This window comes from Epinephelus lanceolatus, chromosome 20, assembly GCF_041903045.1.
Source record: "Epinephelus lanceolatus isolate andai-2023 chromosome 20, ASM4190304v1, whole genome shotgun sequence".
In the NCBI taxonomy this organism is placed as follows: domain Eukaryota; kingdom Metazoa; phylum Chordata; class Actinopteri; order Perciformes; family Serranidae; genus Epinephelus; species Epinephelus lanceolatus.
The window spans coordinates 21,063,891-21,091,418 of record NC_135753.1 but is presented as its reverse complement, the minus strand read 5'-3'; the positions used below and the strand labels follow the sequence as shown (position 1 = coordinate 21,091,418).

General features: G+C 41.9%; 2 protein-coding genes across 3 annotated transcripts in view; one reads left to right on the top strand and one right to left on the bottom strand.

Moving 5' to 3' along the window:
* The window catches only part of zdhhc23b (zDHHC palmitoyltransferase 23b), an 11,505-nt gene extending 3,159 nt beyond the window's left edge, over nucleotides 1-8,346 (top strand). The window contains exons 2-6 of one of the 2 annotated variants that reach the window (XM_033639350.2): nucleotides 3,024-3,170; nucleotides 4,773-5,462; nucleotides 5,900-6,067; nucleotides 7,087-7,356; nucleotides 7,758-8,346. In XM_033639350.2, the coding sequence (XP_033495241.1) occupies nucleotides 3,034-3,170; nucleotides 4,773-5,462; nucleotides 5,900-6,067; nucleotides 7,087-7,356; nucleotides 7,758-7,806 (1,314 nt within the window). In that variant the 5' untranslated portion in view covers nucleotides 3,024-3,033 and the 3' untranslated portion in view covers nucleotides 7,807-8,346. The remainder of the gene's footprint in view (nucleotides 1-3,023; nucleotides 3,171-4,772; nucleotides 5,463-5,899; nucleotides 6,068-7,086; nucleotides 7,357-7,757) is intronic. The other variant, XM_078162524.1, reaches the window with a different exon arrangement.
* Nucleotides 8,090-27,511, bottom strand: ccdc191 (coiled-coil domain containing 191). Its single transcript, XM_033639349.2, has 17 exons — nucleotides 27,044-27,511; nucleotides 26,367-26,405; nucleotides 26,059-26,194; nucleotides 25,780-25,932; nucleotides 22,869-23,047; nucleotides 22,529-22,752; nucleotides 20,400-20,544; nucleotides 20,092-20,282; nucleotides 19,638-19,887; nucleotides 18,594-19,009; nucleotides 15,311-15,402; nucleotides 14,899-14,981; nucleotides 14,704-14,805; nucleotides 14,395-14,538; nucleotides 11,483-11,635; nucleotides 10,997-11,151; nucleotides 8,090-8,547 (listed from the first exon to the last, which is right to left on the bottom strand). The coding sequence occupies exons 1-17, from the start codon at nucleotides 27,119-27,121 to the stop codon at nucleotides 8,406-8,408; spliced, it is 2,682 nt and encodes an 893-aa protein (XP_033495240.1). The 5' UTR covers nucleotides 27,122-27,511; the 3' UTR covers nucleotides 8,090-8,405.
* Nucleotides 27,512-27,528: the final 17 nt, after the last annotated feature.

Sequence of the window (27,528 nt, the reverse complement as noted above, 5' to 3'; positions counted from 1 at the left end):
ATGGAAAGCAGCAGACCAGCCTGATCCACCGGCTGTGGATATCACCTTGCTTGGATGGGACAAGAAGATGGGCCTAAAGGAAGGAGAGGAACTGATTATGCCCACCCAGAATTCAAGTCCAGCTGCTCCTCCTGCTTTGTTAGATGTTGTCAGCTGTGGTTGCAAAGCCGGGTTGAAACCTTGCACATCAGCAAAGTGCAGCTGTGCAGCTGCAGGTCTGGCCTGTACCAGTTATTGTTCCTGCAAAGGCAATGATGGTATATGCTGCAACATACTCACACAACACCAAGAACACAAAGAGAGGGATGATGGGTCCGGAGAAGATGATGACAGAACAGACGAGGATAGTGAAGATGATGAGGCTGCCTTTTGTTAATTGTGAGGCATAGCAGATTGCCTGAAGGTGGTAGCCAGTGTGTGCTTTGTGTGGTGCGGAGGTGAGGCCCTCTTGGTTAGCCTTGCATCTGGCGGGCTGACCCAGTTTGCCCAGACTCAGTTTTAACTCTTGCGTCTCGCAGAGTTTTAACTGAGTCCTCGTTGGATTTTGCGACTTGCGGACCAACCTGGGCAGCCCTTCTGCCATTCGGGCCTGGCCCTAGCCATTTGCGGGGCCTGTCTTGTATGGCATGTATATAGTGTATATTTGTACATAGTTCGTTGATCACACATGTTGATGGGCTTAGGTGATGTCATCTCATTGGGTGTCTTAAAGAGCTACCCCATTAATACCCCATTAATATGTATTGTACAGTTGCAGGATCCAAGTTATGTCAAATACCCGCATTGCTTTTTCCTCCAGAAATGCATAACATTGAGTCTAACAAAGATTCAAAGAAGCAATTTCAGCTTCACTACATCCTGAAAACAATGCATCAACATTCACAAGAGCACTCATGATTCTGAAATGTAAGATTATTGTGTTTACCATAAAAATAACCTAAAATTATGCCTGAAAGTAATCAAAATTTGCCTAAATACATCAAAATATATAATAAAATTAGCTCTTTGGAATCCGAAAATGCCAGAAATGAAATCAGCATCCTCTAAAACCTCTAAAACCACTCACATATTGTAGAAATTGGCCATACTGTGCAAAATATGTGGTCAAAATGGACGATTAAGCTAATAATGCTAATTATGCTAATTATGCAAATTGCTCAACATATGCAAATTAGCATCCTGCAGTTTCTGTATACTGGGGACCCATACTTCACATTTCTGCAATAAAACTTTGGTGTACTCAACATTTCCGGGTTCACCTAGTTGGCTACTAGACTAAAACTTAAAAGTAATTATAGAAAACAACAACAAAATGGCAGGCCAAGTCCTTCCAAAATTACACCTCTTGTACGGTCCTCTCCAGACTCAATGTCCTGTTTCTATATATTCTCACATATTATCTGTTATTGCATAACACTGTCAAAAAAAATCCAAATCAACATAAACCTCATGTCGCTCTTTACGCACAGTGTTGTCCACAATCTCCTACTCTGCACTAAACTGCTTTATGGCACTATACCTGGCGTAAATAACTTGTGTCTGCATTCTTACACATAAATAAGCTAGACATAAACATAACTTTAGTATAGTCTGCTACCATACGCTATTGAAAATATACAGAAACTGTTGTTTTAACTTAAATATAATCAGAACCTATACAATATGTCACATCAACACAGACATTTTTACCAAATATAAATACATGCTTAAGTGACTCTTACAGTAATTATTAACAGTTACTGAAAAAAATATGTAATTAATTTACAGTTACAGGGGTTAACTCCACATATATTCTTGTCAGTAAAAAGGTTACATGTAATATCATTCATTCTGTTGCTTTGCATCAGAAGGTCCAGACACACCAAACTGTTGTTGGAGAACTAGTGGCATTCAGTCAGGTATTCAGTTAAGTATCACATAAGATACAGAAAATTGGTAAATCTTCTCAATTTATAAGCTAGAAATGGCAGTTTATTGAAATAGTTGCCAGTCCATTTTCTGTCTTCCAGCCTATTGATAAATCAAGTAATCTTTTGACCTCTAAGGAAAGAATACATCCCCACTCTTATTCCCATCTACAAAGTCATCAGTCATGAGCAGCAGCAGCCATCCTGAGTTGTATTTTAAAGCTTTTTAGGGTCCTGATGCACTTACAAGTCAAACCACATACAACGGAAAATCCCTCAGTGTCACAAGAGGACATAAAATTGCTGAGCACCACAGTCACGCTATGAATCCTTGCAGCAGTATTTTATTTATTTATTTATTTTTGTCAGGGAGCAGATGTGCTAGTTGGTGTTACCACACACCCACACACTTATTAATCAGCACATGTAGCCTTCTGTCTTCTCTTTAGGCCATTTAACTTGCTTTAAGGCTGCCACAGAGGACTCACCAGTTAAATACTGATGACCTTTACTGAGCCTGATGTCTTTTCTACGATGCTAGTTTGATAAGTGGCTGACCAATAGTAAAAAACACGATGACATGCTTTGATTTATTGCTAATCAGAGGCTTATTCAACAGAGCCAGATCTCCCTAGAGAGAGGTTTAACTGAGCTAAAGGGTTAATCCCACTGCTCTTGCTCTCTGTGATGGAGGGGACACTGAACACCTGTGATTGTTATAAATGCTCCCACTGCCTCATCTAACCTCAGATCCATCTGTGTGTCTAAACAAGCCAGCGGGCTGCAGCGGTGAGACCGTTGTAAATCATTAAAAGCATGATGGATGTGTGACAGATGTGAGGGTAGCGGTCAGATGGGGTAGGGTCAAGTGAGCAGGGTCTGTTTTGCAGTGTGGCGTGGTGGAAATCTGTTTGGAACCGCTCCACCATTTATAACGCATACAAATAGCTGGTAAGCTGCTGTGTGCAAAGCATGTTGCAGTAAAGTGGGCTTTTAGAGAATTGTTGTCTTTCACTTCCTGTCTCTTATCTGCCACTTTTCTCATCTTTGAATATAGTTTTATCTATAACAGAAATGTTAGTCACGGCACTAATAAACTTTTCTATGATCTGATAGGCCATCGACCATGAAGAAGCGAGCCAACAAGGTGCTGGAGGAGGAGGAGACCTTGTGCTGCTGCGAGTATGTGAACAGACTCGGAGAGCGCAGCCATGTGGCAGCTTGCTGCTGTGACTGTGAGGACCTGGATGATGCCTGTGACAGGTGAGTCATTAAATTCAACAACTCTGGGGCTGCAACTAATGATTACTGTAACTGACAATCGATTTAGTCTATAAAATGTCAGGATGTCAGTGAAAATATGCCCATCACAATTTCGCAGAGCCGAAAGTGGCATCTTCAAATCTGATAAAGAGTCCAAAACCCATAAATATTCACTGTACTATGATATAAAACAGCAGGAAACATGAAATCATCACATTTGAGAAGGTGGAACCAGCAAATGTTTGACATTTCTAATTGGTCTTTTGGTTGGTCGGTCCGATCCAGACTGAAATATCTCCACAACTATTGATGGATTTCCTTTGAATTTTGTACATTCATGGTCCCAGGAGGTTGAATCCTACATACTTGAGTGATTCTGACATTTCCTCTGGCACCAACAGCAGGGCTGTGTTCTTTACATGCAGAAATTCGTGTTCCCATAGGATGAATTAATAACGTGCCAAAATAAGATGGTAAACTTTAGCTGTGTTGTCATTTTTCTCATGTTAGCATGCTGACGTTATCAGTTAGTTTAAAGATATACCATGCAGGAAATTTCCGAAAAAGACAGGGGTATACTTGCTTATAGCTACGCGTTTGCATGTATCATACATATTTGCCATTGTCATGATATTCTTGATTTAATGGCCTTATCTACGATTTCACTGATTTCACTGCTGTCACTTTTTCTGCGGTGATGTCAAAATCAGCAGTATAGTAACATCTTCGGGTGTTGCCATATTTATCGTTTACATCAGTGGTTCCCAACTGGTCCAGCCACGGGGTCCAGATTTCTCCTAAGTCATTAGTTTAAGGTCCCAACAGTCCTCAACAACATGGCCAAATGCAAGTTTGACGCTGAATATATTCAAATATATTCAGCGTCAAACTTGCATTTGGCCATGTTGTTGAGCTAATTTTCTGTCTCTCTCAAGTAACTGTCCTTAAGTTGCTCACTCTACAGCAGGAAACGGCACTTCAAATTAAAAGCTTTGTGTCAGAAATTCACCGTACTTCAATATAAAGTGTGTTTCTTACAAAGTTGACACGTTCACGAGTCCCTTGCGGTCCATTATGAATGGACTTGCAACCCACTTTTGGACCGGACCCACCAGTTGGGAACCATATCATGCAAATTTGGAAGTGTGACCTCTAGTGGAATCATCCAGTAACACGAGTAGTACATTGGCAAGCATGTGAGCATTTACGTTCATGATGCAGCCAGTTATCAATGTGAATGCCTGCTTACAAAGCAAGTATATCTCTGGCCTTAAAATGACCTCACACAAACTAGACCTAAACCAATTAGTTGATTAATTAATCAGATAAGCCAGTTAAAGCACTGAACATGCTGATTAAGATTTTAAAAATATGTTTCTTTATTTCAAAACATAATTAAAAAATCTGTAGTTTTTTTTTATTAAAATAAGTATCTCAACTTAAAGGGAAACTACACCTGTGCTCTCCCTGCTGTGACATTAAACTCAAATGTCAGGCTTTAGAGAGGTTTATATGTATTCTTCAAAACAAGTTAATGAGGGTTTGCCCACTTGGTGGCTTTACCAATTTATGAATAATTGTTTTTTTTTCTTACCCATTCAGGTTTCTGAAGAGGGAGCCTCAGAAGCCTGAGTCCCTGTCAAGTTTGGCCGCAGTTGTCACAGACCGTATTCGTGTGCCCTGGCTGTGGGGTGGAGCCCGAAAAGTGGAACTGTCCGTCATCCCTCCTCTTATTCTCCTTCCTGTCCTGCTGCACCTCGCTGCCCTCCACTTCCTGCTCGGCATGGTGACTCTGACAGCTCTGCCTGGCCTGGTGCTGTGGTATTACTACTTCACCCATCGCAAGAAGGGACAGACACTCTTCTTCCTCAGCCTGGCCCTCTTCTCCCTGGCGTACATGTACTACTTGTTCATCACTGAGGTGTTTCCCCGCAGGGATGTTGGCCTGGTCCAGTTAGTGGTGGTAACCTTAGGGGTCATACTCACACTGGCAGCCCTTTTCCACACCAAAAGAGAACCTGGCATTGTGCGGCCAAACCAGGAGTCCGTTCACAGCACAGTGACATACTACAGCCCTCTGGCAGACAGGGACCCTGCCGTCAATGGCGGGAGGCAGGATGTGACGATGACAGTATCCAACCGGGCGGGATCGCCGGAGCATGCAGGGATGGAGCAGAAGGAAACCAGCCGAAGAAACTGGTGTCCGGTGTGCAGGGTGGTGCGGCCCCCAAGGGCGGGACATTGTCGGATCTGTGGTGTCTGCGTGCTGCGTCTCGACCACCACTGTGTCTGGTTGGTTCCATTAAAATGCCTCTCACTCGGCCTGTCATCACTGTTTCTTCCACTTTGTCTCACATCTCAAACACTGACATTTCCTTGTCTGTCACCTGCTCCTCTTTCCAGCACAAACAATGCAATAAATCTAAAAGAAGTCCTTCTAACTTTCAAAACAATGCCCTTAAGCAACTGTCTTTCTTTCCAGGATATGTAATCAGCTCAGACTGAATGAGTGTTTGTCCTGTTCACACCTGCTGTGTCTTTATTAACCATATTTGTATGTTGTGTCAACATCAGCTACAAGTGAACAGTTCATCGCCATCATCCTCTCCTACACTTATACGTGTGGTCCTGCATGTGTGTAGTGTAACCCTGGGGTCTCAGTACCATGTTCTGTCTGCCTGTGTGTGTACTTGTGTGTTTGTGCGTCCCCTCCGTGGGTGCCTGGGTAGGATAAACAGCTGTGTGGGGCAGGCCAATCACCGCAGCTTCCTGCTTACGCTCGTCCTCTTCCTGTCGACGTCCTTGTACGGGATCACCCTGGTGCTGCAGAGTGTGTGTCCGAACCAATACCTCCTCACTGCCTTGCTCTACTGCCCCGGGGTCTACGACCAGTACAGGTAGTAAGAGCAAAGACATACACTCTGTACACTCCAGACTGGGTAAATTAAATATTATATTCCCTTAAAGTTAATATTTATCTAATTCTGAAGCTCCATTATTCTAATGTACGTTTTTGTTCACACAGTTGTGAAATTCCTAGAAAAGCTATGCAATTAGACTGTTTTCCAGGCCTGGAAATGATTTGGAATTGACAGAATGTTTTGGAAAAGTTTTGAATATACTATTTTTGTATAAAATATGTTCATAAAAATCCCAAAACATATTTTATGTTACACGAAATCTGTTCCTTATATTACCTGTTTACAATATAGTGCTGCACTTCATGACCACTGAAACATTACTAGTGTCGAATGATTGGCATATGCAGCTAGTTGGCGTTGGGAAAGTCTAATGAGCAAGTAAAGTTAGAAAGCGCGAGAAGTTTGCTTATCTGCAAATGCTTGGGAAGTTTGTATTTAATAATGTATAGCTTTTGAACATAAAATGACTTTAGAGAGAGGCAGACCTTAGTCACGCCAGATGTATCTCTGCACCAAAACTTATGACGTTAACAACATGTAGAAACTGTTCTGATCAGCCATACTAAAGTGAAAAAGCATCAAGACAACCAAGAGGCTGCCGGCACTGGTATGTTGTACATTTTGCTGCTATGCCTGTCATAGCACACTTGAGAAAGAGCCCCATTATTGCGCCCTGTAAGTGCAACATAGGCCTAACATTACTGATTTTATACTACTTAAATGAAGTCATGGGAATGGGATAAAGTATGATGGAAATGTTACGGAAAAGTTTTGAAAATTCATTGGTAAAAATGTGTTGAAACCCTCGTATACATGTAGGTTACACCACATTCATTATTTTTGCTCCCAGGCCAGAGGATGAGAACAGTTCAGAAAACAAGTAAGAAGAAATCCCAGTAAAGAAATGCCAACTGTTTACTATTATGACTATGCAGACCAGAGAACACCGATGAGTATTTTTTATTTACCATCCTTCCTCAATGTCTGTCTTTCAGCACTGCACTTTGCTTCACCTGTGCGTGGTACAGCAGCATTGTGACCTGTGGGCTGCTCCACCTGCTGCTGGTGCAGGTCATCAACGTCAGCTACAACGTAACCGAGCGCGAGGCCCGCACGGCCCTGCGAGACAAAACCGCTCGCAGCTCCTGCTGGGGACTCATCGTGGACACCGGCGTCTACTCCCGAGGTTTCCGTGGCAACTGGGCAGAGTTCATGACCATGGGAGATAAACTGAGTCCACCCTCTCCCGTCCCAACAGACCTGGTGTAAGAGACTTGTTACCCAACCTTGATTTTAAAAGTGTGGAGCTTCTGGTTGGTGTTCTTCTTCATGTCCACTGGATGGCAGCATTGCTCCTTTCACTCTGATTTCTTCTTCTGCTTGCAGCAAACCTGAGAGCTGCCATCACTGGGTTACTACAGTTACTGAATTGCTCTGACTTTGACACAACAGCAATAACAACTACCAACCCCAATAAGATGCATTCACTGCCATTAATGTCACTCACAACTGGCATCTCCTCTATGCAGCTGTATCTGCTCACACTGACCTTCAATCTCTCTCCACTTCTCATTAGTCTATCCGCCAATCAGATATCCCTGTTTCCTTCACGCTGACTGTCTTCCCCAGACTTGAACATTGTCTTTATGTGTCCTCTACATTCTAGTGCCTTGCTGGGAGTCGGCGTACAAGAGAATACATATGAGACTGAGTAATCTGTTCTGACATTCTCTCTGAGTACGGCATCAGCAACAAGATGGTGCCTCTGGAGTTGGTCAGTCCTGCACAAAACATTGTTCAGAGGTGTTCAGTGGTCTCTGCACACTTTGTCCTCCACAAACACTTATCCACAGTGTTCACAAAGCAGGGTACCTCCTTGTAATTGAAATGTCATGGATATTTATCACAGATGAATGAAACATCTCAGCACAAGCCACATAATCAGGATAATTAAAGTTCTACAGCATGTCATTGCATTAAACACAATGAACGATTGGATGGTTATAAATGTGAGTAGTTACCTTTATTCTCTTGAGCTGTTTCAAACTGAATTAAACAGCTGTGAACATGTGACAGAAGCAAATAAATCAACGCACATTAATGTCCTTGAGAAGTTAGTGTTTTACACTGTTGCTGCTTTTATTGAAGGGACTGAAAGCTCCTTGTTTTGGTATCCTAAAAATTGTATGGGTCCAGTTGTGTCTTTGTATGAAATGTATTTTATTTATTTTTATTAAATGAATGTGAGAAAGGTGCATGTGTTATTGTGATGTTTGCAGTTTGTCTCCTACATAGTCGCTTTCTACCAAAGGCTTCACAGCTGATGGGAACAAAAATCAGGCAGAACCGCGGTCACTCTCCGTCCCAGCCTCTCTCGCCGCTCCTCCCTCACTCTCTCCTTGCGCAGCACACAGGGAAGCTGCCTCCAGGACAGCAAACATCGCCGCAGCACCCATCTGAAGTGCAAACAGATGGAGGGACAGACGGGAACAGAGCAAATGAGCAATAAGAAAGTGAATTATTGGGACCAACACCTAGGGCTAATGAGTTTTCACATGATGTCACAGGGGGCTTATTGACAGTGGCAGCTGGGCAGCTGGTGGGAATTCACCTGCAGGCTGTGGTCATTTAGCTGACCTAACCTGAGAAGCTGAAGTTTATAAGCACACATATTTTGTGTCAATGACGGGGACAATATTAAGTCAGACCAGTGCTGTGACAATCATTATTTTTTCCACAGTAGGAAACAGAAGGCCACCTAATAATGCTGCTATTAAGCATAACCATAACCAAAAATGTGTTTGCTTATTTACATTGTAAAATTTGTAGGAGGAAGCAATTTTGCAAAACTATTTAAATGCAAATTGGTAAAGTTCTCAAAGAGTCACCAAACCGGCTCTTGTTTTGGCCATGCTGGCAGTGTGGCTCTAGGGATGACAATGTTGGTCTATCTGTGCATCACTTGTGTTCAGACTAAATTTTCGCAACAACTATGGGGTGGGCTGTCATCACATTTTGTTTACATACCCATAGTGCCCTTGTACTTTTCCTTTAGTGCCATCAGCAGGTCAAAGTTTCTACTTGTCCAGTAAATTATCTCAACTTCAACAAGGTGGATTGGCAAAATTGACATTCACAGTTCCAAGAGGATAATTTCTTATAACTTCAATGGTCCTCTGACTTTTCCTCTCCTGCCACTGTGGTTTTAAAGGAATGCTTCACCCCAAATTACTCATTTTTACATAAATGACTTACCTGGTGTTATGGAGAATTGCTGAAGAAAACTTTCTCACATGCTTCCATGGTAAACCAAGAATAAAAAAACTGAGAAGATTCTGGATGAATTTAAGTCATTAGGGTCCACCTTAAACAACAGCAAAACTATATCAAAACATCCATTTACACACTCGCACAACTCGTGCAGTATAATCCAAGTCTTGTTTATCCAGTCGTATGCTCAGTACCTCCCAAACAGTCAACCATTTCTGGTGGTGAAGTGAACTGAAAGTGAAACTTTCATCCTGATCAGATGCCCATATCACTTCAGCTGACCGCTTTCGACGTGAAGGAGCAGCGGCTCTACTCCGAGCTCCTTACCCTATCTCTAAGGGTGAGCCCAGCCACCCCACAGAGGAAACTCATTTTGGCCGCTTGTATCTGCGATCTCATTCTTCCAGTCACTACCCAGAGCTCATAACCATGGGTGACAGTTGGGACGTAGATGGACCAGTACATGGAAAGCTTTGCTTTCTGACTAAGCTCTCTTTTCACCACGATGGTCCGGCACAGTGCCTGCATCACTGCAGATGCCGCACCAAACCACCAGTCCATCTCATGCTCCATTCTACCATCACTTGTGAACAAGACCCCGAGATACTTGGGCTTCCTTGGTGGGGGCTGTGGCTCACTCCCAACCTGGAGGGGCAATCCACTGTTTTCCAACTCTCATGTTCAGCAAAGTATAATGACTGTTTTTGTGAAAAGAAACTGACTTTGAAGAGAGCATTGGGAAGTATCACTTTCAGTTCACTTCGCCATCAGACAGAGCCGTCTGTTTGGGAAGTGCTGAGCATACGACTGGGTAAACAAGACTCAGATTATACTACACGAGTTGTGTTGAAGTCTGTAAATGGATGTTTGATATAGTTTTGCTGTTGTTAAACATAGACCCCTATGACTTCAATTCATCAAAAATTTAATCAGTTTTTGGACTCTTGGTCAGCAGAGGCATGTAAGAAGTTTTCACCACAAATTCAACGTAAGGTGGGGTGAGTAATTAATAAACAAATGGGGTGAAGTATTGCTTTCATGTAAAATGTCTCCACGACTTTAAGCTAGAAAAAGAGTATTACTGCAGAAAATACTGTTTATTTTGAACGACCCAGGGCTAGAGACCAGTCAGGCTATGAACACTCTCAACAGGAGCAGCAAAACACCACAACTGAGTCCATTAATCACAATACGAGACATTTACAGCTGACAGCAGATTTAAGGCACTTCACTGGAGCTAAAGAGATGATGGTTTATAATCTAATGTACAGACAGCTGCAGTGGACAACTCCCTGTAAAAGACAATGGACCGCAAAAGCTCTTACATTTCACATTGGTAAATGTTCAAGAACTGCTTCTGCTCAAAAATTTATTTTCCAGTGGGTAACCTTTATGATAAAGTCTCATCTTTCTTCATAGCATGGGCCTTTAAATGTCTACAAAGTCTGATACACATTCAAGGTATTGTGGTTTTCCTGGCACACTGTGACCAAACTGCTCTGATACCACCTTTCAACTTGTAATTAAACAAGCTGTTAAATTTAATTTTACACCCTGTTAGTTGGTTGTGCTACAGAGGAAACAACCCGCAGCATCCACACAATGAACATATGGGGAAAGTCATGGGAAGCCGACCTGTTATTGTGCTCCTGAGCCAGCTCCTGACGGTCCCACTCCACCAGCCTCTCCTGGGTCACGTGGTCCAGCAGTGCCAGCAGAAACCTCCTCAGAGTACGAGTGCGATAGAAACGCTCAGCTCTCTCCTCTTGGATCATCCGCCAGTCCTTTAGCTGAAATGGAGGACACATGCACAGAGATGAGGACATTTAATGCTGCTTATTGGCACTCAACCCATCTTTTAGCAGTAAAACCAACAATGAAACAAGTTACTCTGTGTGTTAAAATAATGAGGATGGCACTAGCTTAAACAAGAAGTAGAAAATGGTCAAAACTTTCTTTTCTTTAAGGACTGAAAACATGATTGAGTGCAGGTAGAAGAGGAGATTAGGAAAAGGTGGTGCTCTAGGTCACTGGCAGAAGATGGGGAGACTGCAATCCTGATTGAGTAACTGTTTGTGTGTGTGTGTGTGTGTGTGTGTGTGTAAGGGAGTATATACACACTCTTTTCCAGCAGCTTAAGCCCCTCCGAAGCAAGAAGTGCTGGTGCAGTTGGTCAGCAGAAGCTTCTTTCTCAGACAGGGACTCTCTTGCTGATTCCTGCCAGCCTAGTGTGCACCGCCTCAGGAGGGAGAGATTGCGATGATTCTCGGCCAGCTGGCGGGGATTGAAAAGAAAAGCGCTGAGGCATCCAAACTCAATCATACGTGCAGGGTTGAAACAATGGAGCACTATGAAATGAAGCGCCTGCATCTCACATTTAACAAAGAGGGTTTATATCTAGCTGTGAAACATGTATGCACAAGAGTTTTTGTGTGATGCTATGAGAGGAGGATTTTGAAGATGAAGAGAATGTACAAAGTTGTCACATGCTTTTGTTTGGAGATTTTCCCTCTCCCTTGCTGAGCATGTGTGTGTCCAGGCTTTTTGTGTGCATGTCCAGGAGTGTAAGTGTGTTATTGGGTGGTGGGTTTATGTGTGTTTTGTGGCTTTTTAGCTGCAGAGGGACTATTTTTACCACAAGGCCCAGTCTATTAAATGTGTTAAAGTGGGTTGCCTGTGGATACGCAGCGTGTCGTTTGCGATGCTTCATCGTAATAATAATAACCAACTCTATATAGCACTTCTAAAAATCAAAGTGCTATCCAATCGGGGAAAATGCGATACCAATGGACAGATATTAATAAAATGGAATGACAAATCATCCCAGCAACAGGGACAATAAATACAGAATAAATAAATGAATACAAAAATCAGCCAAGAAAAAAGGAGAAATAGATGAAGAGCCAACTCATTACGGCAGTTTTAAGAAGTTATTTATACTAATAGTTAAAAAAGGCTGTGTTAGCTGTGTCTTAACAGTTCTACCTCTTCAGTTAATGCCACTGACAAGACAACAATAAAGCCTGTATAATCTTAAATAGCTAAAATCTAAGGCAGATTAGTCTTTGTAGTCTTCGTCAGATGGATGAAAAATAACTAAAGAAGCTTTTTTAGTATGAGACCATTGGGAAGCTTTATGTCCACCAGCAGCCCATGAGCCATAAAAACATCCACCCACTTGTAAAGATCTGAATGATGAAAAGCCTTTCATAGACACACGTGGCCTTTAAGCGACTGCCTTTAAGTCAGAAAGCAGATGTGCCGCACAGTGTTGATGTTTTTAAAAGCAAACTCAAGACCTACCTGACTTTTATTTGAGCTGTCTTTTATTTTATTGTATTATCATTTATTATATATATTATTATTTCATTTTATTTTATTTTTTAAATTTTGTATTTATGATTATTGTGTATTTTTATTAATCCATTTTTTTAGCTGGCATATTCTTCTTCTTTTTTTTTTTTAAAGATATTTTTGGGCCATTTTGCCTTTAATGGACAGGACAGGTAAGTGTGAAGGGGGGAGAGAGGGGATGACATGCAGCAAAGGGCCACAGGCTGGATTCGAACCCGGGCCGCTGTGGCAACAGCCTTGTACATGGGGTGCCTGCTCTACCACTAAGCCACCGATGCCCCAAGCTGGCATATTCTTCTACTTAGTTACTTATTTATTTATCTTCTTTATTCTGAGTTTTTATCCTGCCTCTGGTGTTTCCCCACTTATGAGAGGGAGGTAGAGGAGGAGAAATGCAGAGCAGCGGAAAATAAGAGGGAGGAGAAACGGCAGGAGAGAGAGATGAGATTCATATTTTATGATCGTTCCCAAAAACATGAGTCAGAATACAGGAAGCAGTGAGTGACACACAGCAGACTGTACTCTCATGACACACGGCAGAGTATTAAAATAATGTCACTTCTTTCTGTGTGTGTGTGAGTGCACTTTGTGTTGCAGTAAGTTTGTATGAAAAGTGCTATATAAATACAGTTTGATTGATGCACATGCAGTACTGTATGCAAGAGAGTCTATAAACAGGCTTTTTATTATTCAAATCCATGGCATGCACCTGGATTTCGATTTACCCTCGTAGGTCAAAATGCCCTTTTAGTTATTATAACTCTGTTATGTGATAATGAAAAGCCTGGAGTGCTCCTCGCACGGCTTCCTGTTTAAATAGGTTTTAAAAATCAAGAGTGCCTCCTGGGTTCTTAAAGGGGTAAGAGTTAAGGGGATTTAGTGGCATCCAGCAGATTGCAACCAGTTAAAACTTCTCTTATGTGCTGAGTGTGGACTCACGTTTAAAACTCCTTCAGGATTCATTGTTCAGGAGGTTTTAACCAAGAGCCACATTATCCGCAGAGAACTTTTCCTCTCCAAAACAATCAGATCAGGTGATTAAAACAGGTAAAAACACTGGATAAAGCAGTGTCACATTACAAATCAGTGTTCCTCTGATGCAGTTTAGCATGTCAGAGAGGGGCTGCTAGCCCAGCACGTGCTAGTGTGTGCTCACCTTTTTCCTCTGATAACTTAAGATCCAGATGTTCAAGAGGTTTTTAACAGGAGCAGAATTATTCGCAGAGGTCTCTTCCTTCCCAAAACTAATAGACCAGGTAATTAAACCTGGTAAAAACACTGAGTAAAACCGTTTCATGTGAAAAAAATCTGTATTTTTCAGACACTGGTCGTTGGGGCTGCTAACTATGCTGACCAATGTGGAGACGTGGAAATGCTGTGACACGAAAATGCCAGTGGCCCTATCTAGAGCCAGTGTTTGGTTTGTCTGTTCTAGACAACTGTACAAACATGATGGTGCAACATGGCAATCTCTGTAGAGGAGGACCAGCTCCCTATATAGATATAAGCAGTTTATCTGAGGTGATGATACACTAAAGAAAACATACTTATTATATAATATTTAATTTCTGCAATATGTCCCCCTAAATCCTACACATTGGACCTTTAAAATGTTGAGCTGGAGCACTGAGGGCAGGCTGACTTTGGCTGAAAGTACTTTGTATGTTGCGGTGATTCACCTGTATGTTAGCTTGTCTGAGCTGAATGAGGCGTTTCCATGGCGCCAGGCCCCGCCGTAGCAGCAAGTTTCTGTGGTAGTGTTGACGAGCCAGCTTCAGGAGCTCCTGCTGCCTCTTCAGTTGTCTCTGTTTCTCCTCTTCCCTCTGAACACACACACACACACACACACACACACACACACAGAAAGAAGTGACATTATTTTAATACTCTGCAGTGTGTCATGAGAGTACAGTCCTGTTGTTTGTCACTCACTGCTTCCTGTATTCTGACTCATGTTTTTGGGAACGGCCATAAAATATGAATCTCACCTCTTTTTCCTGCCTTTTCTCCTCCCTCTTCTTTTCCGCTGCTCTGCGTTTCTCCTCCTCTTCCTCCCTCTGCCTCTGTTCCTCTGCAGCTTTCATCTCAGCCTTAAAAGTTCAGTTAAATGTGTGTTTGTCTGACATTGTTTCAGACAATTACATTGTGCGTCTCATCCTACAAAGAACTAATCAACCTCTTACCAGTTTTTCCTCTTCCTTCTTTCTCTTGAGCTCCTCGATCCCCTTCCTTCTCTCCGCGCGTTCTCGTGCACGGGCCTCCATGGCTTTAATGACAAGGAGAGGGTAGAGTTGAGCACACGGTATTCCTCTGTGGTACACCGGAGTCTCAGGAGTGAATATATGGATGTTTTTAAATGCCTTCACATTCTGCACACGTAACTAGAAGGAAAACGAGTTCTGCTGTTGCAGGACTTCTGACCTATAGGATTATACATATGGAAATGCAATGTCTGCATGTGTGTGATTCAGGGTCATGCAATTTTCTTGACAAAAGAGCTGGAAAATTTCATTTTGGAAGGATATGTAGCTGCTATGTATGTTCATATGTGTGACTTTGTGTGTGCTGTCTTAGCGAAGGACCTTGCAGACTGACCTGTAATGATTGGATGTGGGGATGTCTGGCGTGTGACAGCTTTCCTTTGAGGTGCACAGAGACTGTCAGGTTCTTCGGTAACTCTTGGCACCCTGCAACAGTAACAATCACAGCCAGAGGCATGGAAGCAAAGGCCCGTCATTACGCTGTCTGTGCATTCACATCACCCTGATCCTTACTGGGGAAATTTTATTCAGACAAACTTGACAGACATGCGTCACTGTCCATAAATCTGTAAATGAATTTTAGTGTGAGGTAAAGTGCAGAACTTTTTGCTTATATTCAAAACCGAAATGTTCAAGGTTGCACAGACTTCTTGGAACGTGCATTTTATTTGCTATCACATAAATATATAATCACAAGAACCATGAATGTTCCAACTTTTGCACAACCTCCTACTCCTCTGTTCTCTCTAAGCTTTAAAATCCCTCTGTAGCTTATCTGTTTCTTTCTCTCTGCTCCTATGTGACTTGTATTTAATAAGGAAAGCTATTAACAGATAATGACTTTTGCCCCGATTCACCTCAGTGTGGCTCCTGAAAACAATAAGTATCTGTACTTTTCTAGACATTTGAGATATAAGTTTAAAAGGGTGTTATTTCTGCAAATATCCTTTCAACCCTGGTTTAATTACTGAGGTGTCCAATGACCTGGTAACATTAGTCTGCACTGTACAAAAAGTAGCAGTGGGCTAAACTAAGTGTTTGTTCATCTAAAGAGAGTTTTAGAGCTAACAGCACATTTGGGGCATGGAGGTATGGAGACAGTCTTACTTATAATGTAATTGTCCAGGGGGTTGCAGTAGGCCAGGCTAAGAATCTATACACACACACGCACACACACACACACACACACACACACACACACACACTGTATTGTACTTGTTCACAGGACTGAACAGCCCTAATTAAGGATAACCTCCATATTCCTGCATTATTTTCTAACCTTGTACTATCAAATTGCTTAAAGGGACAGTTCGTTCCAAAACTAAAGATGCATATTTTTCCTCTTACCTGTGGTGCTATTTATCAATTAGATTATGAGTGTTGGAGATATCAGAAGTAGAGATGTCTGGCTTCTCTTGAGTATAATAGAACTAGATGGCATTCAGCTTGTGGTGTTCAAAGTAATCCACAGACCTTGTTGTGAGCAGTTCCTACATGAAACTGCTCACAACAAGGTCTGTGGATTATCTTGAGTAACTGGGTCATGATTTCTGGAAAGAGACATTGATGTTGAGTTTTTTAAACAATTTTTTTTTGCGTTTGAGCACCACAAGTTGAGTGCCATCTAGTTCCATTATATTTGAGCGATGGCAGACATCTCCTCACCTGATATCTCTAACACTCACACCAAAACAAGCTAGATTGATAAACAGCACTACAGGGAAGAGGAAAAATATGTATATTTGATTTTGGGTTGAACTGTCCCTTTAAGACTCACTATAACTTTAGATCTACATCCAGACCCACTGGACCAACTTTTAAATGGTTTCATTTAGTGTAACAGTTGCAAGTTTGACTAATATACACTTAATGGTGATCACTTCCTGACCTAAACTAACTTGTTATTGTTCCTGAAAATTGAACCACTTTCTAAAAAGATACCCTTTATAAAAGGTTGATAAGATGTAACTAGTGGATTTATTAACACCTAAAATGTTATTTACTGATGCCTTATAAATCCACTATGAGCCATTATAAAGAACAATGTTTGGCTTGCCAGGTTGTGTAGAATCTAGTCTTCTCTGGAATGTAGACCACCCCAATGGCCGATTAGAAATCTGGGGCCAGGTGCATTTAAGTTAAAATTTTCCTTTAAATCTGAATTAAGGTTGCACAAAACATCCTTAAATCTTCTCCTTAAGCTTAGGTTTTTTTCCTTATCTTGGTCTTGTACTTAAAGGGATAGTGCACCCAACAATGAAAATTCAGCCATTATCTACTCACCCATATGCCGAGGGAGGCTCAGGTGAAGTTTTAGAGTCCTCACAACACTTGCGGAGATCCAGGGGGAGAGGGGGTAGCAACAAAACTCCACCTAATGGAGGCTTACGGGCTACAATGAGGTTAAAAACAGAGTTCAAATTACGTTTTTCCAAACAACTTTTTATGTCGGGGCTTCAGGACACTTGGATCACTATGGACGAGCAGTATGGAGATATTTTGTGGTTTCGATTATGTGTTTTTGGACGTGGGCGCCGTCAGTTAGGTGGAGTTGCTACCCCTCTCCCCTTGGATCTCTGCAAGTGTTGTGAGGAGTCTGAAACTTCACCTGAGCCTCCATCGGCATATGGGTGAGTAGATAATGGCTGAATTTTCATATTTTGGTGCACTATCCCTTCAAGGAATTGATTAAAGTTTATTAAACTGGTCCTTAGCAACCAAAGAAAGGTCAAAAAACATAAGGTACCTCTGACTACATCTTAACAGCAACATGGCTTAGTTTATGGTGATAAATAATGAAAATAAAGGCAGGAGAAGTCCAGAGAAGAGTGTTCCCAACCAGGAGAACCTGATGGATGCATTGTAAATTTGATCCGAGGTCAGTTTATGATTTGCCTCAACTTCTTTTTTTTTCTTTCTTTTTTTAAAGATATTTTTTGGGGCATTTTTAGCCATTAATGGATAGGACAGACACGTGTGAAGTGGGGAGAGAGAGAGAGGGAGTGATATGCAGTAAAGGGCCACAGGCTGGAGTTTAACCCAGGCCGCTGCAGCAACAGCCTTGTACATGGGGCGCCTGCTCTACCACTAAGCCACCGATGCCCCAATTTGCCTCAACTTCTGAAGTTGGATCACTCAACTTCCAGAAGCTGCGCCCTTTCAGCCCCGTTACAATTAATGATTGCTCTGCAGTTTTATGGAACGGGATCTTTCCAATGAGTTATTGCCGAGGCATTTTATGTTCACAAGTCAAAGGTGTGCCATGTAATTCACCGGGTTTCAAACACCCTCATCCGCCTGCTGAACACTGTAGTGAAGTTTCTGTCCCAACAAGAAAAGAATGAGATAGCAATAACAGGTAGGCTATCACAAGCGCCAGCAACAAATGGTCTCCATGGAAACAGTAGAATTGTACTGCTGTAAAATCTCTTTTAGTGCCAATGCCTAAACGTTAGCAAGAGAGATTTTTCACAAACTGGCGACCTATAAGTTGTTCTTATTAGACTGACTAATAAGGTGGTAGTAAAAGGTTTATTAACCATTAACAAAGCCTTCAGTTACAGCTCATAAAGCCCTTATGATGGGTGTCATATAGAGTGTTGAATCCATGAGCCTACCTCTGCTCTCTGGGGTCAGAGTCATTTTTCTTTGGTCTGGAGCCTCTCACCACTGATAGCTGGGTGAGCTGTGCAGTTTTCTCCATTTCCAGCTCCAGTCCCATCACGCTCTGAACCTCCTTCAGCTGGGCTATCTGATCTTGCTGCTCTTTCAGCAGCTTCCTCTGCTGAGCGATGATCTGCTGCTGGACAGCGTGTCTGTTCTCAAACCTGCCGCCTGGCGAAGCTGCCCTTTTTGAACAGGTAAAGCTGCCGCCCTCACCTCTCTGCTGTGCCCTGTGGAGCTCAGCGGCAGTCGGTGCTGCATGGCGTTGGGTCACCTGCCATGGCTGAGTGGGCTGGGCCAAAGCAACCACAGGAGTTTGATGTACTGCAGACGCGTCGGGGGCTACAGTGGTTGACCTCTGGTGATCTTCCTACAGAGAACAGCAGATATGAAGATGGTGTCACATATGAAAAAATCATCTACGTCTACAAAAAAGTTTTAGGGGAATAACAAGGAAAGTATCCAGTGCAATTTAAACTTTACTGAGCTCTAGATATCCTGATATATAAGCAGCAGGGGCCTGATATGGCCTCTTTATTGACCCCTCCACCGTGAACTCCAGCAACTCAAACCTCATCTCCTGTTGTTTTTTCCGTCCCTCGAGCTCTGTTCCACTATCCTACACCTTGTAACATCTGCTCTATGCCTTCCCGTCCCTTATAGTTGCTCTGCTCCTTCTTTCCTCCTCTCAGTCTCCAGAGTTGTGAATATTTCAGCAGGAAAAGTTTTTCTCCCTGGTTGCCTACCTCAGAAAGGTTTAGGTCACCCCATGCAAGGAGCAGATTTGGAAAACTATTCTTATTCAACCTAAGTCCCAAACTTATTTGTTGCCTCAGTGATTTTAGCCTTTTGCATCATCTGCCAAGGATAGGGCTGATGTTTTAGTCATGATCTCACTAAAAATGTGATTTGTCAAGTTGTTTTCAGTGGGAAGACATTTGAATTAATCCCTTTGCATTGTTGCTGATGATATGGAGATATGTGAGTGCACCTCTCACCTTTCTCTTGGTCTCAGGTTGGTTAGACGCCTCAGGTGGAGCCATGATTGGCTGATAAGATTGGGTCTCTCTGTGTTTGAGCTTGCCTGTTGTTGCAGCATTGATTAAGGCAGCCATCTTGTGCCGGGTCTCCTGCTGCTGAGCCAAAAGCTCTCGCTGCTCCTTTTCCATCCGACACCATAGCCGCCACTCATCCAGACATCGCTGTAGCAACCGCCTTCGGTCGCTCTCCACAGCCAGCTGGCGTTGTCTGAAGGAGGGAACAGATGTGGTCCTATTTTTAAACCTCAATTAATGCTTGTCTATCAGTGAGTATCTTCTAGAAATACTGTCATAATTAATGGTCTAATATGAAATTTATGTTGTAATTCATATTGTGTCACTTGTGGTAAAAGGTAGGATTTGTACAATGATGGGTTCAGGACCCTTTAACATGACCTCTTTCAACTCTTGCCTGTTTTCAGCTCGCAAATCCGTCTCTGTTCTCGCCACCTCTCGCTGCTGATGTTCTGCCCACACCACTGCCCGCCATGCTCGCCATGCTCTCAGCTGGCGCTTCCAATCAGAGAGAGCCATGGCCTTACCTAAACGTAGCCTTCGGTCCAACACCACTGAATACCATCCAGAGAAATGCTTCTGCAGACACTAAAACATGGACATAAATACATGTCAACACTCAGGCCCACAAGGTAGAGAATTTACATTTACATATTTGCTCTATCAAACTACAAACACACCCACACACACGGCACAGGTACCGACCTTGAGGTTACCGATGTGAACCATGGTTTGAATTTTCTGTTCTTTATGAATTCGCTCTGTGTCCTGCGGCTGCTGTTTTGTGGGAAGTGGAGGAGCTGACTGGACGCTTCTGGCTGCCTTTTGCCCCTCCACTCTCTCCCTTTCCCTGTGGAATACACATACTTTACATATACATGATCTACCAGGGCCCTGTAAAGAATGGCAAGCAGTGAAAAAAAAAGTTGCAGTGAATACATATATATTGTATATTGCATATATTGCAAGAACATATACTGAAGAAATAACTCACAAGTTTTTCCATAAGCAGGCCTGTCCACAAAAAGGGCAGGGCCCCTGAAAAAGTCCAGTTTTTTTATGCGTTTTTTCTTTGTTTGTTTTGTTTTGCAATGGTTGCATTCAAAAAAGAAAGACGAAAAAAAAATCAGGAGAGGGGGTTTTCATTATGAAACAGGCTGCAATTTACCAAGACAACAATAAATACAGTGTTTATTGTTTTAATAAGTATGGTGAATATTTTGGTTTAAGATAAAATATTAAGGATAAACATGATTATTGTTGGCCGCCATAAATGCCCCCTAGTGGGTGGGCCCCAGAAGTATTTCCCCTTTATAGCACTGTATGCACGGCCCTGTTCATAAGTGCACACCATATTTCCTGGTATCGACCCAATCATTTTTTACTTAAAGCATTGCTGGACCTCACAGAGCCGTAAGCATGGCTGTAGATGAATATTCTTCGTGGTGTAATAAACATTAAGCATAGCATTAGTTCAGGCAGGACATGATGTCAAGTTCAGCTCACATCCCAGCTACATCAGCTGATCTCAAACAGCCAATCAACTGATGGAGCAGCTGATTGATGGAAGGGAGTCAGTTGATAGATCACATGATTCCTTTCTATGCAACCAATTGGCGAATCTCATTCAGGGCGCCCTGTTTAAACTGCTCTGGCCTGCCTACTGTTGCTGCTTCCTCTGCAAGCCGCTTTGCAACCCACCTCCATCCCAGCTCCTCCTTTTCATGTTCTGTCTGACTTATCAATGTCATTTCTGTTTGTCACTGATGCTGCTCTGTTCTGCTCCCTGCCTTAGGCTTTTCATGTAGGTGCGTGGAAGGGCAGGGAGGTTTGCTCTCTCAGCCTCAGGCTTTTCTTATTTGCACGTGGAAGGGCAGAGAGTTGTGCTCTCTCAGCCTTAGGGTTCCACATAGGTGCTTGGAAGAGGCTTTCTGCATATGCCTGAGGAAAGACAGAGAGGCCCCAGAACAGGGCCATACCGCCAAATATATTATCTGCAAATGGAAATTAAGTTTTCACTGACTAAAGTGTTCCTAACTGAACAAAGTTTGCATTGCATTGAGATTATTTTTCATTTTGAGTTACTTTGTAAGTCATTGCCAAACACTTATACATTACCAATACTTACTATACTATGTCTACTACTACTACTAATATTAATAATGATAATAATTATCATTATCATCATCATCATCATCATAAACTTCATTCATGAAGCACTTTTCAATATGAAGTTACAAAGTGCTTTACTAGGATATGTAACATTGTAGGATTTAGGCAAATATAAGTTATACAGAGAGTAAACAAAAAAAGACAAGGAAAGAAAAGTAAAGAAACCAAAAGAAAATCCCATTAATCCATTACACCCACGTCTTACTTCTCTTCTCCCATTATTACACCAAGACCATTCATAGTTTGGGACAAAAAAGTGTGTCGTTAATACTCCTCTTAATCTGACATTATGAGGAATATCAAATGGTCTCATTTTTGTTTCCGCATGGTGACAACCACTGGTTGCATTTAACAAAGGATGGTCATGATTGGAGTTACCTTAGGACAGAAAACCTTGGCTGGTACACATTTTTTGTGAGAGATTACACAGCAGTGTTGACCGAGAGATTATGTACCCTCCACAGGGACACTTCTACAATACTTGTTAGGGTCAGGGAACTGGCCCACTTCCCAACAGGTTACCATTAATCCATTCAATCCACCAAAGGAAGGTGAAAGAGGTAAGATCACGTACGGTGCAATCAGACAGGAGACTGAGGGTTATTTTTGATAGCAACAATAAGCATTTCAGCACAGACCAGTAGATGGTGTGGATACTATACCTCTGTCGAACCAGCTGTTCCAGGCCTCTCCTCTCCTTCATCTGCCGGCGCAGTCTCACCATCTCCTGCTGCACCATCTCCTCCTGCCTACGTGCCTGCTGCTTCTTCCTCATCTCCTCCTCTCGCTCCCTTCTCTTTGCCTCCTCTCTGGCACCCCGCCGAGCCTCCCTCTCTCTCTGTTGCCTCTGCCTCTCAGTCTCCCGCTGGGCTCTGTTCTCGCGCACCTACAGTGGCAATTAGTGGAGCAAGTGTGAACACAACTTGGGTGCCCATTGTTCTGGCTGATTCTACTCACAGCAGTCACATCTCATATCTTGAGGAAATCACTGTAGTCACATACCTGCAGGTGTCGCGCTTCCATGGTGACAATTGGATCTCTGAACTTCTTCCTTGTTTGTCCAACATCCAGCGCCAGCTCCTCCATCACTCCAGAGTCTAACACCTCTCGCTCCATCAGGTCTTGAAGAAAGCTGTTAACAGTGCTGTGCTCTTCCTCCTCGGCCAGGCAGTTGTATAGATCTTTGCACAAGTGAGTGTGGGGAAAAAAGTATTTCACAACTGGAGAGTTGTTTTAAAGGAACTGCACTGGTGATTTTATATGTTTTATTCCATTAATATTTGTGCTGAAAATTACTGCTGACCATTTTGAAAAGCATACAATAAATCTTAGATTGCTTTGCTGGCAGTTACTGGTTTCAGTTCATTTCACTATGACATGAAAGTCCTTGTGCTGTGACGAAACACTTGCTTGAGATAGTCCCCCAGGAGGACATACAGCTTTAATTTGAAGGAGTACATTGAATATGAGGAACAAAACATTTACTAGGAACAAGCCTTCTCAAGTATGGGGTGACTCGTGGGTACCCACAGCACCCATTTTTATTCAGATATATTGACATGAGAGTTCAAGGGAACCCTTTGAAAATGGCCATGCCAGCTGTTCACTCAGGCAGTCTCTCAGGTACAGTCTCTTAAAGAGTAATATTGGCCTCAAATTATTTTTGCCCAGGTGGGGCCAGCAATTAAAGCAGCAGATCTATTACAGAAACCATTTAGATAACCATGAATATTATTGTTATACTCTATAGCAGTGCAGTTATGAATTGTTTTGGAAGTACATGGAAACTCAAGCATCTAAGATGTGGAAGTAACTTGTTGAAAATCATTGTATTTGCAAGTTATGTTGTAGGAAATAAAACCCAAATACCAAAAGATTAGGACATTTTGAAGAGAAATGAAAATCTGGTTAACTCTTGGTTTTAAAAAACATTGCAGTTTTGCATTCAACTCTAGCATCTTGTATTTTAGACTGTGAATGCACCACTAATAAGAAAACTATAGCCTACTACCAGTATGTGTCATCATAACTATGATACCTCAATGAGTGCATTTACATGCACACTAATAAACCGATCATTATCTGATTTCTGGAGTTACCTGATTATTCAAGTGGTCATGTAAACAGCATAATCCGATAGGCTTTATCAGATAAAAGCCATTATCTGATTATGAGAAATCAGATAAACACATCTATCTTTTTCCCCAATAGTCAGATTATTCAGTGCATGTATACCCTTTAATCTGGTTTCTTTCGGGTTTTGCTATTTTATACTCCCTCTCCACTACATTTTAGAGGGAAATATTGTACTTTCTACTCCACTACGTTAATCTGACAGCTTTTGTTTCCTTTCAGATAAAGATTTTACACAAAATAATATATTTTTATACTCTCAGTGTTTAAATTGTCACTTTTATTTTATCTCACTTATATGTTATGCACTTTGTGTGACAAGTTTATATACAGTACACTTGTATATTGCACTTTGCAGTACTTTTACTCCGAATCTACCCAAAGTATGTAAAATTGGCTCCACATTGATAAACTACACATTAGAATGCTCTCACATGTATTTGTTAATGATAAAAACAAACAGTACTGTAAGAATATAAGCTATCAGAATGATGAGTGCTTTATTTTGCAAATATATGACTTGCGTACTTTTCGAGGTTTTTCAAGGATATGTGTACCTACTGTAACAGGAAGTTTGAGTTTTATGTCATGTATTTGAGGAGAAATCCAACTGAAGGACTGAATCATGTAAACCAGGTTTTTCTGATTATCAGTTTATTGAAGAGCATGTAAACGCATCAAATCGGATTATTACCATTACCTGATTATTCCCAGTTATCTGATTATTGTGCGCATGTAACCGTGCTCACTGATTTAGGGGGATTTAGGGGCATCTAGCAGTGAGAATTGCAGATTGCAACCAGCTGAAACTTCTCCAGAATTATCTTCTTCTCCAAAACACATGGACCCAATGATTTAAACTAGTAAAAACACCTCATAAAGCAGTTTCATGTTAAAAAATCTGTGTTTTTGCAAAGCTCTCATCACTACGGAAGCCCATGCAAAAACATGAATGGCCCTTTCTAGAGCCAGTGTTTGGTTTGTCTGTTCTAGGTGACTGTGCGGTGCAACATATCGTTCTGTGGAAATGAGGATCCGCTCGCTATGTAGATATAAATGGCTCATTCTAAGGTAGCGAAAACACAGCAACTCTTATTTTCAGATACACTGAAGAAGATGTATTTATTATATTATATTCTATATCTGCCAATATTCCCCCTAATGTCCTACACACTGGACCTTTTACTTTGCCAAAATTACATTTTATAAATTCTTACTGGGATCTATATCTAATCTCAAGCATGTTTAATATCCCTGTAAGTACATCTTCACACTGCAGTGAAATCAAATCAGTGAGTACCTGGAAAACCAGGAAGATTTTTACTCAGAGGAAGCTTCTCTTTTGCAGAAACGCCCTGATCACATTCCCACAGTTACACACATACACACCTGAAAGCTGCCCAGTACAACCACAGTCTGATCTGCTGGCCACTGAGCAGCTCCACTGCAGCAGTTTGGGTTAAGGGCCTTGTTCAAGAGCACCACAGTGGTGCTGAAGGTCTGGGGATTGAACCACCAACCTCCTATTCACAAGCTTGCTTCTCTAACTTTTAGGCCACCACTGCCCAAAATGGTCAATATAGATGAAATAATTTGTGGTTAATGGTCTAAAAAGTACTGGTATGGTCTGTAACTCTAATTAAATTAATTTGTTTTATTTGTCATTTTGGCTCACCATTCCCATTATGGCCAGGGAATCTGACCTGGTCCTCATATCTGTCATTCATACAAAGAGGGAAGTTAGTTGGAGGGGTAACATAGTTTTCGTCCTTGCCCATACCATCAAAGTTGCTGTAGTCAAGGGCGGCAGGCTGAGCACTTCCCAGTGCAGCAGGGCTTCTTCTCTCACCGGAGCACATCAGGTCATCTTCTTCCTCAACGTCCAGCTCCAGCTGTAACTTACTGCTCAGCCAATCACAAAGGAGAGCCTGAGCTGCAAGAAGCAACCACCCAAATATTACTGCTCAGCCTGAGGCTGCTGCACTCACGGCTCAACTCTATTATATAGGTAACACTTCTCCAGAGACACTTCTATCTTTTTATATATGGGCTGACCTACCTTCACTATAAGCATCATCATGATCTCTTAACTGCTCAGAGCTTTGCAATGGTACAGCCAGGCTGTTGGTTCGTGACTGAGGTTTCTTGTCGGAGAGGACTTCAGATACAGCAAACTCAGAGGCCACCTCCACACGCTGGGGACAAGGAATAAGACTAATGATTGTTTTCATTATCAGTCAATCTGATGATTATTCAGTTGCTTAGTTTATCAGTCCAGTGTGCCATCTTCAAATTGCTTATTTTGACCACCAACAATCCAAAACCCAGTTTACAGTGATACAAAAAATGCACATAGGGTCCTCTTACCTTCCTCCACTGATCGATATCACCATTCTTGACATGCATCTGTTATTGAAAGAAAAATAACGTCAAGTGTAAGATACAATTTGCAAGAGAAAACACTAGTCTCAGGGTGAACTTTGCCTGTTTAAAAATGCCCAGCCAAGCTCTCAGACACCTTGAGCTGTGGGCACAGCGTGCAAATTGAGGGCTGAGCCAGTGCCTGATGTCTGCGGATTATTTCATAGGAAAGCTTAGCCACAGCAGATTACTTCAAAAATCATTTCCCAGGCGTCCAAAAGTCGGTGCTTTACTCGCAGCGATTCAGCTATCTGTGTCCCAGGCAGCAGACATATGAGGCTGCAGGCACGTGAATATTTGATAGGGCAATCTGTGACATTTTTTTTTAAAACCTTCCCCTGACATGAGCCATGCATTTATCCATGGTATTTGCACTGATTCATTAATAAATCCAATGCGACCCTCTTTACAATTATGTTTTATCTGTTTAGGGGATTTGACAATCCTGGGGAAAGGGTGTAAAAAGTGAAAATAGATTGAAAAATATTATATGTAAGAGGACGTGTTGAAGTGAGCTTCAATTTATTATCAATAATAGGCAGCCACAGTTTAATCCCTTTTTTCCAATTACATGAAAAACCACATACCTTTCACTTTAACATTAATCTAAAAACTACGCTTACCTTGTCTGCAGATGTTTTACTCTTGCCGTGGCTCCTCCACCTAAACAGGTGAGGGTTGTGACCTGGAAATGTCATCATGTGTTAAATTATATTAGTCTTTTACATCATTACATTGTCCTCTCCGACCAACAGCCACAAAAGACGACTATTTTACTATGTTTAAATCGATAAAAAGTGTTCAGAAGTTGCCACAAAGAGCTCTCACAAAACACAAGTCATGTACACTTACTGCTATCGATTTGCATCACAAAGGATTCTGGGTATTGTAGTAAATCAACCATTTTTCTAAGCTAAATGTACCGTCAACGAAGCATTTTTGGACTACATAGCCCAGTACACTTTTTTTGTAGTTCTTGGTAACCATAGCAACGCTGCTCACTTGTCTAGGCTCATCAACGGTCGCTGCGACAAATAGCACCATGCCTACTTTTTCGATTAAAACACCAATTTATAGTGTTGTCCGTTATACAGACATTTAAATAAAA

Coding starts and splice junctions, on each gene's coding strand:
- ccdc191 (XM_033639349.2), bottom strand. CDS start 27,121: ATGATGACATTTCCAGGTCACAACCCTCACCTGTTTAGGTGGAGGAGC. Junction 15,403..18,593: donor TCTGACCCCAGAGAGCAGAG/GTAGGCTCATGG, acceptor TTACTGTTGCAG/GGTGCCAAGAGTTACCGAAG. Junction 14,982..15,310: donor CCCACATCCAATCATTACAG/GTCAGTCTGCAA, acceptor TTGTCATTAAAG/CCATGGAGGCCCGTGCACGA.